This window comes from Scyliorhinus canicula, chromosome 6 (assembly GCF_902713615.1).
Source record: "Scyliorhinus canicula chromosome 6, sScyCan1.1, whole genome shotgun sequence".
NCBI lineage: Eukaryota > Metazoa > Chordata > Chondrichthyes > Carcharhiniformes > Scyliorhinidae > Scyliorhinus > Scyliorhinus canicula.
The window spans coordinates 186,339,561-186,357,288 of NC_052151.1; the positions used below are offsets into that span (position 1 = coordinate 186,339,561).

A 17,728-nucleotide genomic window follows, 5' to 3' on the forward strand; every position below is an offset into this window, starting at 1 on the left:
CGCCAGTGCAACACCTCCTCAGGCCTAGGCCGGTTGTGTCAGCCTAACGTTCGTGTTCAGGTGCCTGGAGTGGGACTTGAACTGAATCTTCTGATTCATAGGTGAGCGTGCAGGCCACTGGACCACAGCTGGCGGTGGGCAATTCTCAGAGCCTTCCTCCTCCTCCCTTCTCAAGTGGATGCACATACCTCTCCCACAGCGATGTGACTGCACCCCAGGAATCCGCTGTCGTAAGACAATTCAGGTGAACCTATGGTTCCCTATTCCATGGCACAGCGTCCATTGTGCATTTATCAACACATTTCAAAGCATGATCATACGATTCTGCCTGTTAGGTTAAAAACAAATACTGCCTCAAATATATTTTATATGTGAGAGGGTTAGCTGGGCAGAAGTTGGGTTATACTCGGAGTACGCAGCCTGTTCGGTCCTGTTTTGAGTGAGCACCCAACTTGTCGACAAAACATGTTAGAACAATGGAAGCTCCCTCGTTCCTCTTCAAGTGAGGAACATTTCAAAGCTTCTGTTTAAGACATCGCCCTGCAGCATAAAATGAGTGAGGTTTGAAACGACGGTTAACATTTATGTCTCCCTGCGTTTAAAATCCAGAGGCGTTGATGGCGATGCAGTGCTGGTGTTTTAATATGACTGCAGAACTAAGTACTGTCTTCAGGGCATCGGCATAACGTGCGGAACCAGGGAGAAATGTGGGAATTGTTTTATTTTACCTTTTACTTTATTAAACGTAAAACAACAGCAGACTTTATTGCTCTCGTGGGCGTGTGACATTCTGCGTTATGATGGATTTCATTTGGATGCTGTCTTGCATATGAGGGAGAGAAAACACAGGGTCAACATGTGAAGAATCTGACAGGTGTGAGCGTCTCGATTGACTAGTAGTTGGATTAAAATCTTCCCGTTGAGTTAAGGCAACACTGTTGAAGGAACTCGCAGTAATATTGAAGTCAAAGGATGACGTTTTGCCAAGGTTTAACAATGTCATCTGCCCATACTCGCATTCAGTGATGACTACCAGGAGTTAGAATGTTTTGCATTTGACAGTGCAGCCATTGCGAATAAGAGACATCAACCAATGCTCACAATTTTGTAAGCGGATGGTTATCTCATTTCACCAATTTGAAGCGCGTCTGATCGGTGCAGAACGAGTGGAAATTCTGTTAAGCTGCATAACAAAGGTGCAACCTTAACAGATCCCAGCAACCGCTGCAGAAAACCGATAAGAATGGCATTTTATACAAAAGCAAATAGATTAAATTTAGCTTAAATTAAGCAACAGAGTGCATGACAATAACCATCGTGGCACTGGTAATGGCAGCTCAAGCTGGGGCCATTCATTCCCTTGTCCAGCTTAGCTTTTGTGAGGGCGAAGTTATTAGAATCATCGGAATAGCAGAAACCCCACACACAATGTTCCATTTATCTGTCGTCTCCACTAGATTAAATGCTGTTAGCTTGTAGCAGGGTTTGGGCTGCAAGGTAGAATGTGTCAGAAGGAGTTTGTCGCACAATCAGATCGTTGTACCTTGTATTTTATTTCTTACTAGTTGTGATCGCTATATTTACAGTGACACTGGTGGTTCTTTTGAATGTCTCTTATTGTTAATGCATTAATCTGGAAATTGGATGAGCTGCCTTTTTTCAATAAACCTCTCTCTCTTTTCCTCCCTTTACAGATTCTGGATTTAGTCAAAGGGATGCATTACCAGCTGGCCTGTCAGAAATACTTTGAGCTAACCCACAATGTAAGGACATGTTTAATTTGCACTGCAGAGTAATGAGAGTGGCTTTGTCAGCCTTGGGAAGTTACTGTAACTGATGCATGAAAGTTGAAGTCTCAGAAGAATAATTGTATCCATCATTAGCTGTCGCCATTTGTTAATTTTTACGGTCTTATTACCGAGGCATTTAGTATTTTGCAGCAAGATTTTATAGTTTGGCTGTTTTTTCTGAGGGCGAAGAGGAAATTGAGCACTTAAAATCTGATACGTTAATTAGGCCAATGGTTCCCTTTTGAGGCGTTAAAGCTACAATTATGTACACTGGTTACTGTCAGCTGAGATCACATTTTATGTTAATAGAGAATTAAATCAAAGTAATTAAATTTTGCTGGACTATTTATCAAATGACAATTGTTTTTACTGGGCATTCTCGGGAAGATTATCTTTGCGTTGTTCTTGAACAGAATGCGAAGGGTGTGAATGTAATGATGAAAGGCTTGTCGGGAAGGAAAAGTTATGATTGAAAATTGGCCATTATTCAAAACTCAAGATGCTGATTCAGTTGCAGAACTGAAACTTTGCCATGTAAGGATTGTAAATGTAGTCTGCCACTGTCTAATTTAATGGTCGTCTTTCTCCCTGAACCACACGGAACACCCCATACGGTGAGATGAGGGAGAGAAGTTTCAGCGTTAGTATTAAAAATACCCAAATTAATAAAACAACAACTTGCATTATATGCAAGATTTCCTTCATCTTATTGATCCCATGCCAATTAGGTTTAGGTAGTAATCCAGAGATTTACCTTTTTGGTTCTGCTTTTTAATTTAGCTCCTAGCTGTTCATACCTGCTTCGCAGAATCTCTGACTTTGTTCTCCTATGTCGTTGGTACCCACGTGGACCACGACAATTGGATCTTTACCCTTCCACTCCAACTTCCTCTGCAGACCAGATGAGATATTCTGAACCCGAGCACCAGTAGGAAACACAACCTTCGGGATTCGCGATCCTGGTCACAGAGAATAACGGGGGGGGGGGGGGGGTGAAAGTTTATTGGCGGTAGGCAGGAATGTGGGGTCAGACATGATCTTATTGAACGGTGGAGCGGGGTCAGGGGGCTGAGTGACCTATTCCTGCTCCTCATCCGTATGTTAAACCAGCTCTGCAATATACTGAACTGTGCAAGTTTTGGTCATTGACGACCCTGCTCTCTGACAAAGAAAGGTGTTGTTCTGTGAGGATGGGAGTGTAGGGCCGGGCGATTGGAGGTAAGATGTGAAAAAACTTCCAGGAATGTGTTCAATCCTTCAATCCTTGGCAATCCTGCTCCCCGTTGACTCTCAGCCTTGAGCTACGTGGTGGGAATTCCCTGCCACAGCTATTGGAGTTGCTGTAAGAGTCACTTCCTTGCCGGTCACCTCTGCCTGAGTGTGGTGCAGGCAGACCCGATTTTCACGGCTCTGCTGAAATTGTGTAGGAACTGAACAAGGTGAGCTTTTTATTCATTCATGGGAGGTGGGCGTCGCAGGCTGTGCCAGCATTTATTGCTCATCCCTATTGCCCTTGTAGGGCAGTTAAGAGTCAACTACTTGACTACTTAACTTGATGTAGGTCTGGGGTCACATGTAGGCCAGACCTGGTCAGGGTGGCATATTTCCTCCCCTAAAGGTCATTGGTGAACCAGATGGGATTTTACGACAATCGACAATGCTTTCATGGTCACCATTAGACTTTTTAATTCCAGATTTTTATTGAATTCAAATTTCACCACCTGCAGTGGCTCTGCAGACAAAGTGATGGAAGACCACCTCCTGTGCTGTAAATCTTCTGAGATCTCCCCATTCCCTCGACCTCATCATCTCTTCCCTTTTCATAATTTTTAGACATGCTCTCTCTCTATTTCTCCCTCGCTCTCTCGTCTTGCACTCATTCTCTCTCGCCCTCTCGTGCCCTCTCGTTCCCCCTCGCCCTCTCGTTCCCCCTCGCCCTCTCGTTCCCCCTCGCCCTCTCGTTCCCCCTCGCCCTCTCGTTCCCCCTCGCCCTCTCGTTCCCCCTCGCCCTCTCGTTCCCCCTCGCCCTCTCGTTCCCCCTCGCCCTCTCGTTCCCCCTCGCCCTCTCGTTCCCCTCGCCCTCTCGCTCCCCCTCGCCCTCTCGTTCCCCCTCGCCCTCTCGTTCCCCCTCGCCCTCTCGTTCCCCCTCGCCCTCTCGTTCCCCCTCGCCCTCTCGTTCCCCCTCTCTCTCTCGTTCCCCCTCGCCCTCTCGTTCCCCCTCGCTCTCTCGTTCCCCCTCGCTCTCTCGTTCCCCCTCGCTCTCTCGTTCCCCCTCGCCCTCTCGTTCCCACTCGCCCTCTCGTTCCCCCTCGCCCTCTCGTTCCCCCTCGCCCTCTCGTTCCCCCTCGCCCTCTCGTTCCCCCTCGCCCTCTCGTTCCCCCTCGCCCTCTCGTTCCCCCTCGTCCCCTCCCTCGTTCCCCCTCGCCCTCTCGTTCCCCCTCGCCCTCTCGTTCCCCCCTCGCCCTCTCGTTCCCCCTCGCCCTCTCGTTCCCCCTCGCCCTCTCGTTCCCCCTCGCCCTCTCGTTCCCCCTCGCCCTCTCGTTCCCCCCTCGCGCTCTCGTTCCCCCTCGCCCTCTCGTTCCCCCTCGCCCTCTCGTTCCCCCTCGCCCTCTCGTTCCCCCTCGCCCTCTCGTTCCCCCTCGCCCTCTCGTTCCCCCTCGCCCTCTCGTTCCCCCTCGCCCTCTCGTTCCCCCTCGCCCTCTCGTTCCCCCTCGCCCTCTCGTTCCCCCTCGCCCTCTCGTTCCCCCTCGCCCTCTCGTTCCCCCTCGCCCTCTCGTTCCCCCTCGCCCTCTCGTTCCCCCTCGCCCTCTCGTTCCCCCTCGCCCTCTCGTTCCCCCTCGCCCTCTCGTTCCCCCTCGCCCTCTCGTTCCCCCTCGCCCTCTCGTTCCCCCTCGCCCTCTCGTTCCCCCTCGCCCTCTCGTACCCTCTCGTTCCCCCTCGTTCTGTCTTATAGAATCATTGAATTTACAGTGCAGAAGGAGGCCATTCGGCCCATCGAGTCTGCACTGGGTCTTGGAAAGAGCACACTACCTAAGCCCAGATCTCTACACAATCCCCGTAACCCAGTAACCCCACCCAAACTTTTTATTGGACCCGAAAGGCAATTTAGCATAGCCAATCCACCTAGCCTGCACGTCTTTGGACTGTGGGAGAAAACCCACACAGATACTGGGAGAATGTGCAAACTCCACACAGACAGTGACCCAAGCCCGAAATTGAACCTGGGACCCTGGAGTTGTGAAGCAACTAGACTAACCATTGTGCTACCATGCCTCCCATCGTTCTCATCCTCTTATTCTCTCTCGGCCTCTCATTCTCTCTCGCCCTTTCATTCTCTCTTGCCCTCTCTCTCTCTCTACCTCCTCCCCTCCCATCTCTCTCTCGCCCCTCTCATCTCTCTCTCCTCGTCTCTCTCTCTCTTCTCATCTCTCTCGCTCATCTCTCTCTCTCCCTCCCCTTTCATCGCTCTCCTCTCATCTCTCTCTCCTCTCTCATCTCTCTCTCTCTCTCTGTCTCTCTCTCCCTCATTCTCACTCTCTCTCACATTGGCCAAGTCTCCCAGCGTGCTTTGTTCCTGCATGTTGCCAGAGAGTGACTATGAAGTGGGTAGGGATGAAATCTTTCTGCTTTCGAACAAAGAAAGTTTAAAGGTAGGGAATGTGGTAATTTATTAACCTATAACTCCCAGGAGAAGGAGTGACCCTTGAAAGGTTTTGCTGAAAAGGATACATTGTGTTGAAGCTTTTCATCTTGCATTCATCAAGACAATTGATAGACCTAAAGCGACGGCTTATTTCTAATATGTGGTGATCTGTTTACTATATTTAAATCCATAAGAGCATGCAATAATTTCCTGACGTACCTTAATGGGTACACCTTGTGCCCAAATTCACCTTTGAAATGGGAGCAGTCAAATTAACTCTCTTCCTTTGATGTGCTGGTTGAGAAATTGGCTATGGAAGGTGGTGGTTCGCTCTGCCACAACTCTACCTTCACTCGTCAATACATGTATTGGGATTCTTACAGTTCCACGCCCAATAAAGATTGGCCTTCTCAGCAGCCTCGTACATAGGCCCATAGAACCATAGAGTCTCGACGGCCCATCGAGTCTGCATCGACCATCTGAAAGGTCACCCTACCTAGGCCCACGCCCTCGAACTGTCCTTGTAACCGCACCTAAGCTGCACATCTTTGGACACTATGGGGCAATTTAGCATGGCCAATCCACGTAGCCTGAGGACCTTCAGGGATAAAATGAATGGCACTACTCTAGCGGCGCCTTGGCTCGACCTCTTGAAGGGATCAAGATTGGTTCAATGAAAACAATTAATTCAGAAATTATTGGAGGATAAAGGTCACCTCTGTAGAGTTTACCTCAGTGACGGGTCATTATTGACTGGGCACAGCTTGGTGACGATATAGGGAGCATCAAGGACATCCTGCGGGATAGTGGCTATCCTGAACAGATCATCTTGTGTTGTATACCGTGCCCTGAAATGTGCCCAGCCTGCCTCAGATTACCCTGGAAGGGTAAAGTATCTCAGATATTTGAAGAACAGGTGAATCTAGCTGCTTCATGAGGCAGTAGCAACACAAGTGACCACTAGTCTACCTTCAGCCAAACAGACATTCTACTCTGAAGAAATGAGCAATTTGGTGTATGAATTTCCAGGCCACTGATCCATACATCCCAAAGGCTGACAGTGCGGACCCACAACACCACCGACCCCCCAGTACAGACCCCCAACACCACTGACCCCCACTGCGGACCCCCAACACCATCGACCACCCCCGTGTAGACCCCCAGCACTTCCTAGGCCCCCGTACAGACCCCTATTCGAGTACAGAATCCCAACGCAAAACAGATTATGGATAGGTGTGGAGGTCTCAGGGTAGTTGTCATGGGTGACTTTAACTTTACAAATATTGAATGGAACCTCTATAGGTCGAACAGTTCGGATGGGGCAGTTTTTGTACAGTGTGCGCAGGAGGGTTTCCTGACATAATATGTGGATAGGCCGACAAGAGGAGGGGCCACATTGGATTTGGTACTGGGTAATGAACCGGGCCAAGTGTTAGATTTGTTTGTGGGAGAGCACTTTGGCGATAGTGACCACAATTCGGTGTCTTTGTAGAGGGATAAGGCCATACGGCAGGGCATGGTTTATAATTGGGGGAGGGGTAATTATGATGCGATTAGGCAAGAATTAGGGAGCATAAGATGGGAACAGAAGCTGTCAGGGAAAGGCACAAATGAAAAGTGGAGCTTGTTCAAGGAACAAATACTGCGTGTCCTTGACAGGTATGTCCTCGTCAGGCAGGGAGGAAATGGCCGTGTGAGGGAACCATAGTTCACAAAAGAGGTTGAATGTCTTGTCAAGAGGAAAAAGGAAGCGTATGTAAGGATGAGAAAACAAGGTTAGGCCAAGTGTGGCCTAACTAAGGTTCTATACAGTTGCAACATGACTTGCCAATTTTTATACTTAATCACCCGGCCAATGAAGGCACGGTTGCCGTATGCCTTCTTGACTACCTTCTCCACCTGTGTTGCCCCTTTCAGTGACCTGTGGACCTGTACACTCAGATCTCTCTGACTGTCAATACTCTTGAGGGTTCTACCATTCACTGTATATTCCCTACCTGTATTAGACCTTCCAAAATGCATTACGTGCCAGCTCGGTGGGCATCTGATCTCCAGAGTGGTTGAGCTTTTTGACATGTTGCTGACATGCAGTCCAAGTCTGGCATGGGTCAAGCAGAGTGAGGAGAACTGCGTCTCAACATAGACCGTTCCGTAGGGAGACTTATTCCTCTTCATTCCCAGTCTGCAGAACTCTGCACTTTCTTTGCCAATTCTTGCCGGTGTCTCTCATCACTATAGACGGTGTGAGAGAGAGCGCTGCTGAGATAAGTGGACTTATCCACTGCTGGCAGGTCATGAACTGAAACCCTGGGCTTGAGGTGGAGTTTTCATGGAGAAGGCTGGTACATTACTTCAGTTTTATTCATGCTGATTGTGAGGCCGGCGTTGTTGCATGCGTCAGAGACGAAGTCCCTTCTCCACTGCATGTCCAGCTCTGAACCAGCAGCTACTGGGCATTCATTGTGAAGTAGGTCTTGGTCTTTGCCTGGGGTTGTCTCAGATTAAACCTCTTTTCCCATCAATACGATATCTGATTTTAATGCCAGCTTCACCACCATGGAAGGCACCAGAGAGCATGGCAGAAAAAAAAGCATACTGAAGACATTTGGTGCTAGCACACAGCCCTGTTCAGCTCCATCAGTCAGTGACTAGGAATGGATCAGAAGACACGCCATCAAGCAGCACACGTGAAGCTTGTCTTGATGGTGCTGGCGGCCATTGTGATAAATTTCTCAGGCCAGTTGAATTTCGGCATTACCCTCCAAAGGCCTTTACAGCTGACTATGTCAAAGACCTTGGCCAAGTCAACAAACTTGCCACTGGACTGGAGTTTGATTGCGTTTGTCGTTTCTAACAGCGTGGAGCCATCAAGAGAGCAGTTGATGATGACCTGTGGCAACCTGTTAATTTGTCCCTTCTTAATGGATGATGGTCAGTTGAGGATGTAGTTAAATGACTCTGCCCATCTTTCCAGAATGTGGCTTTTTCTGTGAGCAGTTTCAGCATCAAGGGTTGGTGATCCAGCAGTAGATGGGGGTCCGTGGACAGATTTCATGGGTATTGTAGAATCTCTTTGTCTTTGTGGTCTGTGCGTATGACTGAAGTTCACCAACTTTCTGACTCAACCAAGTGCCCCGTGTCTCTCTTTGCATTCAGCAGTCTTGCAGCTGTTTCAGTCAGCATTGTGCCCAGTCAATGATGACCCGTCACTGAGGTAAACTCTACAGAGGTGACCTTTATCCTCCAATAATTTCTGAATTAATTAATTGTTTTCATTGAACCAATCGTGATCCCTTCAAGAGGTCGAGCCAAGCTAGAGTAGTGCCATTCATTTTATCCCTGAAGGTCCTCAATGCAGTGAGTGTCCATTTTTGCCGTAAAAAGACGACTCTCCAGTTTCTGGGAGAGAGATTGCTTTATGATTGCCTGTTTGAGCCTCGAGATACTTCTGGATCTTCACAGGCAGGCTCACTGCGTTCATTGGAATGGCCCATGCTGCATTGGCCCTCACTTTCACCCAGCTCTTACCTTGGGCTCCAAGTATGTTAGTGTGCAACAGTGGCTTCCACCCTAGTAAACCTGCAAATGCAGCAGTGCCTCCACTTCAGAAGTAACCTTTGGGTAAAAGCACTTTGAGGCACCCTGAGGTTGTGAGAAGGGTTGTATAAATGCAAATTCATGTCCCCTGTTGGAAATTATACCTTTGGCTTTGACCTTTTACATTGCAAGCTGAGTTTAATTGAACTTTAGGTTTTAGGGAAGTGGTCAGAATATCTAGATTGTATACTACTGAGTTTGAATTAAACTTGCATTTGAATGCATAGGTGTTAGACTTGTGGTTTGAAAGTAAGTTATTGCAGTTTAGAATTTGTGCAGAGTAAACGGGCTGAAGGAATTTATTTATTCGGGTAAATAGACTCCCATGATTTCTTAAAATTATTTGACAAATCACATTTTATGGCCTTATCTCGGTATAATCACATTCAACATGTTTAAGCTGGGTGCGTTTGCCAAGGACTGGTGCTGACTCGAATGCCCTCCTGCATTGTAAATTCTATGATTCTATTCTCTAACATACAATCATTTTTTGTTTTCTTTGAAAGTAAAGCAATGTCACTCTAATCCTCAATTTGTTTATCCTCGCTGTGTTCCTTTTAAAATTGGATTTTCATAAAACATCATGTTGGAGATATTAACCTTGTGCTCTTCCTGATATGCTTAATGACTTGATGTGTAGCCTGCGAGCGTTTTCATTTTGAAACTTGTGCAGCAATTTGTTTGGAGTCACAATGTGCAACTTCGACCTTCAACTGTCCTTATTTTGTTTCTCTCTGCCTTTTAGGCCGAAGAAGTGGGATTTTCCCTAAATCATCCAAATCAGTATTTCATAGAGAGTCAGAAACTCCTCAACGTCGGCCGGGATATCAAGAAAGAGTCTAGCCAGCCAGAAAATCAGCAGCGTAACCAAGGCAGCCAGCCTACAAGAGGCACAAGCACCTGCGTCTCCAAACCTGCCAGCCAGGCAGACTCTGCTGACATGGAGGGTTTGGAAGAGCTTCTCAGTGATGTATACACCGAGTGATTATTGATGACATGGCGTTGATCTCCAATGGAATGCATTTTGGGTTCTCACATCTCCTAAAATGAATCTTGCATATTCTTGTCATCTTGTTTTTACCCCCCTTCAACTGAGTAAACGTCAGAAAAATCGGACGGGTTCCAGAATGACCTGTAGACATCATAAATGAATTTGACCGAAATATTATCACCAGGAAAAACGCAACACAAGATCCTATATTTTTACTTCGATATTGTTGCTTGCACGTATTGTGTGTCAGCTCCTGGAAATGAATTACATAGTTGATGTAGATGATGCAAGGAGATATCCAAGGCATAGTGATATCCTTGGACTAGAATGTGGTCTTGTTCCCGTTTTATTTTACCTGTACTAAGAGCTGCATAAACTTTGGTACAGTGTCTTAATATTGCTACTTTTGTAAGAAGAAATACTCAAGCCCAGCCGACTAGTCTCGTCAATACTTCGGAGTTGTGCACTAGGTGGCATTTGACAAATCGGTGCCTTTCTTCTCCACTAAACTACATCATTGCATTGCAATTGTGATCCACAGTTAATGCTTCACCATCATTAGCTAATATTATAGGCTTCATTGCATTGTAATGTGATCTGTTCTTTCTCATTGCCCATCGGGTGAAGCGTAAATACGTTGTGTAACATCTTGTGCCGTACTTGCAGATTTCCAGAAGAGAAGCACATCTGAATCAGTTCTCATTTTCATAATCACTTATTGTGCTCAGGATTGCCTGACATGCAAAATAAATCAATGGGAGAGCAAGATTTTTTTTCCCCCCTCGAGGCTTGATTTTCCTCCAAACGTGAGCCAATTTTTTTAAAATCAAGAGCACAATTTAGAAAGCTACACAAACGTCATACTGTGTGTGAGCTACTCTGAGCTTGTTGCTTGCCGACGCTCTAGCCTTTGGTATTAGAGAACGCAAATTAAGGGTCTGGTATCTTTTGCTTCATACTGCACCTGAGGAGCAGTCAGTATTGTGTGTTGCTTGCATGCATTGTGCAGACTGAGGAGTGATTTTTATTTTGGAGTTGCCATTAATCGTCAGTGATGCACTCCCTGTGCCTCTGTGATTTGTTTGGTGACCCCGCGTTTCCAGTGGAGAGTGCCGCTAATTATCTGAGATGTGGCCCCCATAGAATAAATGGAGCACAGAATCAGCAAAGCTTCGAATTGCTGCAATGGCTTTGACTCTGCGTTCTTTGACAAGTCTCCCCGTCTATTATCCCTGAAAGGGCCAGTTTAGCTCGCTAGGCAGAACAGCTGGTTCATGATGCATGAGCAAGGCCAGCAGCGTGGGTTCAATTCCTGTACCGGCCTCGCCTTCTCAACCTTGCACCTCGCCTGAGGTGTGGTGATCCTCAGGTTAAATTACCACCTGTCAGCTCTCCCCTTCAAAGGGGAATGCAGCCTATGGTCATCTGGGACTTTGGCGACTTTACTTTTACTAACCCTTAATAATGAGTAGAAATGGACAAACTGTGTTAATCCATTCCTAACAGGCCGGGACTACCTTTGGATCGGCTCTTCTTGGGTAAAACATAGTAATAGAGAGCTAATATAGGTGCAATCCTGAACAATTGCCGCTGTTCTCCCCTCGGAGGGAACTCAGATCACCAGCGGAAGAAAAATAGCAGAGAATGCAGCACCACAGCTTCAAGAGTTAAACACCATGAACTCTAGGTTGGCTAATACAAATAGTGAACACTCAGTGTTGTTTTAAACTGCCTTGCAATGAACAAAAATACAATCCCATTTGGGTCCCTGGTGAACAGCTTAGATAGGCCATTCACTGCAGACAGGCGACAAGCTCCAGCTTTAACACACAAAACTCCGAGCTGCTCTTGAATTTTCAAAGCACAACAGACTATTGTCATATGGTTTCTGACTCCGCAGCTTCTGCACAGCTAATAAATTTCTCTGGGAAAGACTCCACAATTTTCCCTTCACAAAAAGATGCTCCTGTTTGCCAGAAACTGAAATTGTGTTTTTCTCCTCCGTACGTCCGTCGCAACTTTTTCTTGCACCTCTCTGTGTATAGCAATCACGCTGGTGCTTTTTTTTTGGTACGATTTTCTTCCCTGCTCCATCAATATGGCATTCCAAGATGCTGCACTAACAATGTAATGGATCACCAATGAAGTCCGAAAGAAGAGAGCCTTAAAAGTCTGCTGTGTTGACTAGAAGGTTATTTTTATAAATCAATACAAAACACTTATTTTCATTAACTTTTCAGGATTTTGTAAAGTTATGCTTAAAAGCAATTGCTATGAAATATAATAATAAAGAAATTGTTCGATTTAATACAAAATGCTTTTGCTTTACTATAAACATTTAATAGGAGTTTCAAGAAAGACCGTTCATATTTTATGAGGCTATTATATATCTGGTTGTATTTCATAAATTGTCAGATTACACTCCCCCAAGTGCTTTTGGAGAATTTATTATATTAAATGGGCAACATAAATGCAAATTATTATATTTCTATACGATGTTGTGCATTCTTTTGTGAAGCCATTTGGCGTACACAATGCCATACCCTCCTGGCTGCCGATCTCAGGGGGGGGGGGGGGGTTTGCACTGGAGAATCCCTCTTGGAAGTTCCGAGGTAAGGGTTTACCCAGGAATTGTCCAGGACGGCTAACGTCCCCTGCACAATGGTGTTGCACTGGGAACCATACGACAAAGTAACTTCGGATGGTTCTGCCAGTTTTACAATCATGATTATTCTGAAAGAGTTGAAAGGGAAGCAACTACTTCAAGGTAACTATTTTCAAGACCCAATCCAAGCCCCGCACGGGACACTCCCCACACAACACCACCCCCCTCCCCGCCAAACCAGATGTCCCCCACGCCCAACCAAACCCCCTCCATGTCTAAACTCCTACATCCCATTCACTTACTATAGAAACGTACCTTCTCCCTTTCAACAGGACCCTTTGAACTTAACTGCTTTATGGCTGGCTGGTGTCGTAAGAAAAAGGCACGTCCTCCTGCGCTACACTCATTTTTCACTTTGCAGCCGGGGACGTACTTCCCTTCTTTAGCCTCGCCTCGCCTGGTCAGAATCAAGAAGGTCAGCGGAGACGGGCACTTGATAATTAAAGTGCCGGTAAATCACAACGGAAGAGCAATCCACCGCCCATAGCCATGCCGAGGAAGTCATGGGCCATAATTTATGATTGAATTGTTTGTTAAGTCACTGGGCATCCTTATTGCTACACGAAATTCAGCACAAGATGGGTGCACTGCCCTGCAGGTCGGGAGTGCAAAGGGATGGGCAGGGTGGGTACAGAGGGATATGGGCCAAATGCAGGCAGGTGGGACTAGCTTCGTGAAAGAAACTGGGTCGATGGGCCTGTTACCATGCTGTAAACATCTGTGACTTCTAAGACCTGTTTGGTTCTGCACTCTGGAGCACGGCCACTGAAGCGAAGGACCCTGCTTGCTGGTTGTTGCATTAGTCAAGAGTTGTCTGAGTCATGTCTCACTCGTGCATCTGAGTGGAAAGATTGTGGCTTCAGGGACCTGAGCACAAGATCTAGACTTCCACTTGCACGTGCTGTACTGCTGGCTGAGATGTAAAATCAAGAGCCCCGTCTGCTGTCTCAGGTGGATGTGGAAGATCCCAAGGCCACTGTTATGGAGAGAAACAGGGGAGCTTTCCTGGTGTTTTGGCCAATACCATTCAAACACCTCAGTCACCATCTCTCAAATAGATTATCTGGTCATTACCACATTGTTGTTTGGACCGTAATGGGTGCAAATTGGCAGCCAAACTGCCCGCCTTACGACGTTGGCTACACTTCAAAAAGTGCCTCATTGGGCAGCACGGTGGTGCAGTGGTTAGCCCTGCTGCCTCACGGCGCCGAGGTCCCAGGTTCGATCCTGGCTCTGGGTCACTGTCCGTGTGGAGTTTGCACATTCTCCCTGTGTTTGCGTGGGTTTCGTCCCCACAACCCAAAGATGTGCAGGATAGGTGGATTGGCCACGCTAAATTGCCCTTTAATTAGAAAAAAATAATTGGGTACTCTAAATTTAACAAAAAAAAATGTCTCATTGCTTGCAACGTAGGATCATGAAGACTATTACATTTCTGCAAATCTTCCTTCCCAGTTTTGAAATGTTAATTTGACTTCTGGATCTTGGTTTTCTTCTTCAGCCCAAATTGTTTTTGTGGCCGGGGTGGTTCAAAAATCACCATCTTGCATAATTTAGAACAAAAGGTTACTTTGGGCTCTTAACGTGTTATGTAAGTCATGTATTAATGCAGTAACCTTGGTTTTCTTAAATTGTTAATTGAAAAAGTTGCAGCTTTTATACATTGGCATCACGGTGCCCTAGATGTACAAGTCTGCATTCCATGCGAATTGTTTAACTATTCATGAAAAAATTAAGAAAAGTAAATATGTGAGCTTGACATTATAACAAAATGTCCCAGCTATTGTCAACCTGCAATAAAACTTGTCCAGGTGGAAGAAAAGGAGCTTTGTTCTGCTTTAATGAATTCAATACTTATTAAATGATAAGATGGTAATTAAAGTATGGAGTTTACAATTGAAACCACTTTGGATTGAAGAAACGTACCGACAGTCTGTTGATGCAAAACTGTACAAACTAGCTAAAGAAGCATAAAATACCAAGGGCTGAATTTTCCAGTCTTTCCCACTGACAGAGTCTTCCATCCCCACCAAAGGTGACCTACCCCACCTCACACGGGTGGGTTCCTCGGCTGCGGGATAGACGAGCCAAGCAAAACGCGATGGATATTGGCGGGACCGGAAAATCCCACCAGCAGCCAATGACGAGCCTCATCCACTGCAGGGCAACACCCCACAAGGTGGGGGGTGAGGAGATTTTGGGGGGGGGGGGGAGCGAATCCCACCTTGTTTGAAGCAAGGATGCATTTGGATTTGATTTATTGTTACATGTACCTAGGTATAATGAAAAGTATTGTTCTGCATGTAGTGCAGACAGATCGTTCCATACATGTAAAGACATAGAATATACAATGTAAATACATAGACACAGACATCGGGTGAAGTATACGGAGTGTAGTGCCACACAATAGCAAAGATGTGTGGGGAGATTAGTTCAGTCCATAAGAGGGTCATTCAGGAATCTGGTAACAGCGGAGAAGAAGCTGTTTTTGAATCTTAGTGCGTGTTGTCAGACTTTTATATCTCCTGCCCAATGGAAGAGAGAATAACACAGATGGGAGGCGTCTTTGATAATGCTGCCCGCTTCCCAAGGCAGTAGGATTGTAGATTGTCAATGGATGGGAGGCGGTCCGCGTGATGGACTGGGTGTGTGTTCACGACACTCTGTAGTTTCTTGCGCTTTTGGGTCGAGCAGTTGCCATGCCAGGCTGTGATGCAGCCAGATAGGATACTTTTTATGGTGTATCTTTGGGTTGTAGGAGTGAGACTCGCGCATACAGAGGGAGAATGTGCAAACTACACAGATAGTGACTTGAGGCTGGGATCGAACCTGGGTCCTCGGCGCCGTGAGGCAGCAGTACTAACCACTCTGCCACCGTGCTGCCATGTCTTTGAATCATTTTGAGGATCTGCTGCTCCTGAACTCTCGCCTTAGATTTCTCTCTTAAATCTCAAGTTGTTCATTCCCCTGAATCCATCTGACATTCCACTCTTTTCACCCAGTGATTGGTGACTTTGGGATTCTCTGCCCAAGTCTCTTCGCCCCCTCAGATTAGGATTAACCCTAATCGTTTAAGGCATCTCCTTCAAATGAATTCTTTGACCATGGCTTTGGTCACTAATCTCATCATTGGTTCACTGTCCTTCCACGACTCAGCGAGGTGCCTTGGAATATTTCAGACTGCTATCATTAAATATTTGCTGCTGCTGCTTTGTCACAGCTTCGGAGGAGAACATGGTTGTTGTCAGTTTTCAAGCTTTTTCTCCACAATGCAAACCTCCAGCCACGCAATATGGAAAATTGTCCATTGGGGTGCATTTAAACCATTACTTGACCATTCCAGGGGTATTCCAGTTGTAAGGGTCCTTCCTGTTGATTCACTTGTTTCCCATTTCTTTATTTTTGCCATTATCATTTTGATTCTTTATTAGTGTCACAAGTAGGCTGACATTAACACTGCAATGAAGTTACTGTGAAAATCCTCTCGACAAATTCCAGTGCCTGTTCGGGTACACAGAAGGAGAATTCAGAACATCCAATTCACCTAACAAGTGCATCTTTTGGGACTTTGTGGGAGGAAACTGGAGCACCAGGGGGAAACCCACGCAGGCACGGGGAGTACGTGCAGACTCCGCACAGACAGTGACCCAAGCCGGGAATCGAAACTGGGTCCCTGGCATTGTGAAACAACATAATAATAATAATAATAGCTTATTGTCACAAGTAGGCGTCAATGAAGTTACTGTGAAAAGCCCCTAGTCACCACATTCCAGAACCTGTTCGGGGAGGTTGGTACGGGAATTGAACCCGCGCCGCTGGCCTTGTTCTGCATTACAAACCAGTTGTTTAGCCCACAGTGCTAAACCAGACCCTCACAGTGCTAACCACTGTGCTACCATGCCGCCCATACCGTGCCGATCCATGGATGCTCAATGGACATATATCTTTAAGTCTAGTAGAGGCAGTGAGGAACTCAAAAGTTACAACATCGTACACTGTGCTAGCCTTCAGACAGCAGAACTCAGACCTTTTGGCACCCGTGAGATTGATGGGACTCGGTTCAATTGATTGGCTGGTGGCCAATTAATTATTCAGAAGGCCGTATTCTGCCCGGTAACATTCGGTGATTGGATCCTACTGGACTGGGATGATTTTCCAGGGAATGAAGAAAAGCACAGTCAGGTCTTGGACACCCAGAGGCAAGCAGCTGCTCTCTTGTTCTCTCCAGGAAAGTTGCATGGCTGCTGTATTTCAGAAACTGCAGAGACCTAAATTAAACTACAGTAAAAATCACTGCAGATTGAAAGCAGAAACTTCGAACTGAAAGCCTAGATTGAAGAAAGGTGTGCTGGAAGACAACCATCTGTAACAAAGACTCACCCTTTTTGCGTATTTTTACACCCGTCTTTTCCCATGTTTGTTTGTCATGTGTGTATGTGTATATATATATATGAGGGTGGGGGTAAGTTAAAGGGGGAAGGTTAGGAATTAGATAATAGTTAACCTGTTTTATTTGCTGCATATTTAATTATAGTCATTGTTATTAATAAAATTAATTGTATTTGAAGTTGCAAACCTGGTGACTGTAGTTATTGGGCAGCCAACAACCAATGATTTTGGGTGTTTTCTAAGAATTATTTATTCATTTCAATTGTGTTGTGACTTAGGGTCAAGTGGGACTGGAGTTGACCGTGCACTAGCCCAGGGGGTGGTGACACAGTCTTCTACATTATCTTCAGGAATAAATAAACTGGCCCTATCTGCAGAAAGAACCATGCACCATGAGGCACTGGGTCAGATCCTCTGTCCTGGCAGCAGGCCAATTAGCTTTCCCATTGTGGGAATGCCCGCGCCGTCGGGAAATCCCCAGTTGTGAGTGCGCATCAGGCGAAGCAGAAGACCCCGCCGACGGAGAAACCCGCCCCATGTGTTCTTAATTTGAAAATCACTTTTGGGAAAGTCGTGAAAGGAGGAATATAAATGCGAGTCCTTTTTATGAATGAAAAATGCAGGCAAATAGGGATAGGATGTTCTCCACGCAA

General features: G+C 46.3%; 1 protein-coding gene across 1 annotated transcript in view; it reads left to right on the forward strand.

Moving 5' to 3' along the window:
- The window catches only part of prim2 (DNA primase subunit 2), a 238,432-nt gene extending 226,096 nt beyond the window's left edge, over nucleotides 1-12,336 (forward strand). Inside the window, exons 10-11 of the mRNA XM_038801067.1 lie at nucleotides 1,695-1,763; nucleotides 9,776-12,336. Coding sequence (XP_038656995.1) covers nucleotides 1,695-1,763; nucleotides 9,776-10,015 — 309 coding nt within the window. The 3' untranslated portion in view covers nucleotides 10,016-12,336. The remainder of the gene's footprint in view (nucleotides 1-1,694; nucleotides 1,764-9,775) is intronic.
- Nucleotides 12,337-17,728: the final 5,392 nt, after the last annotated feature.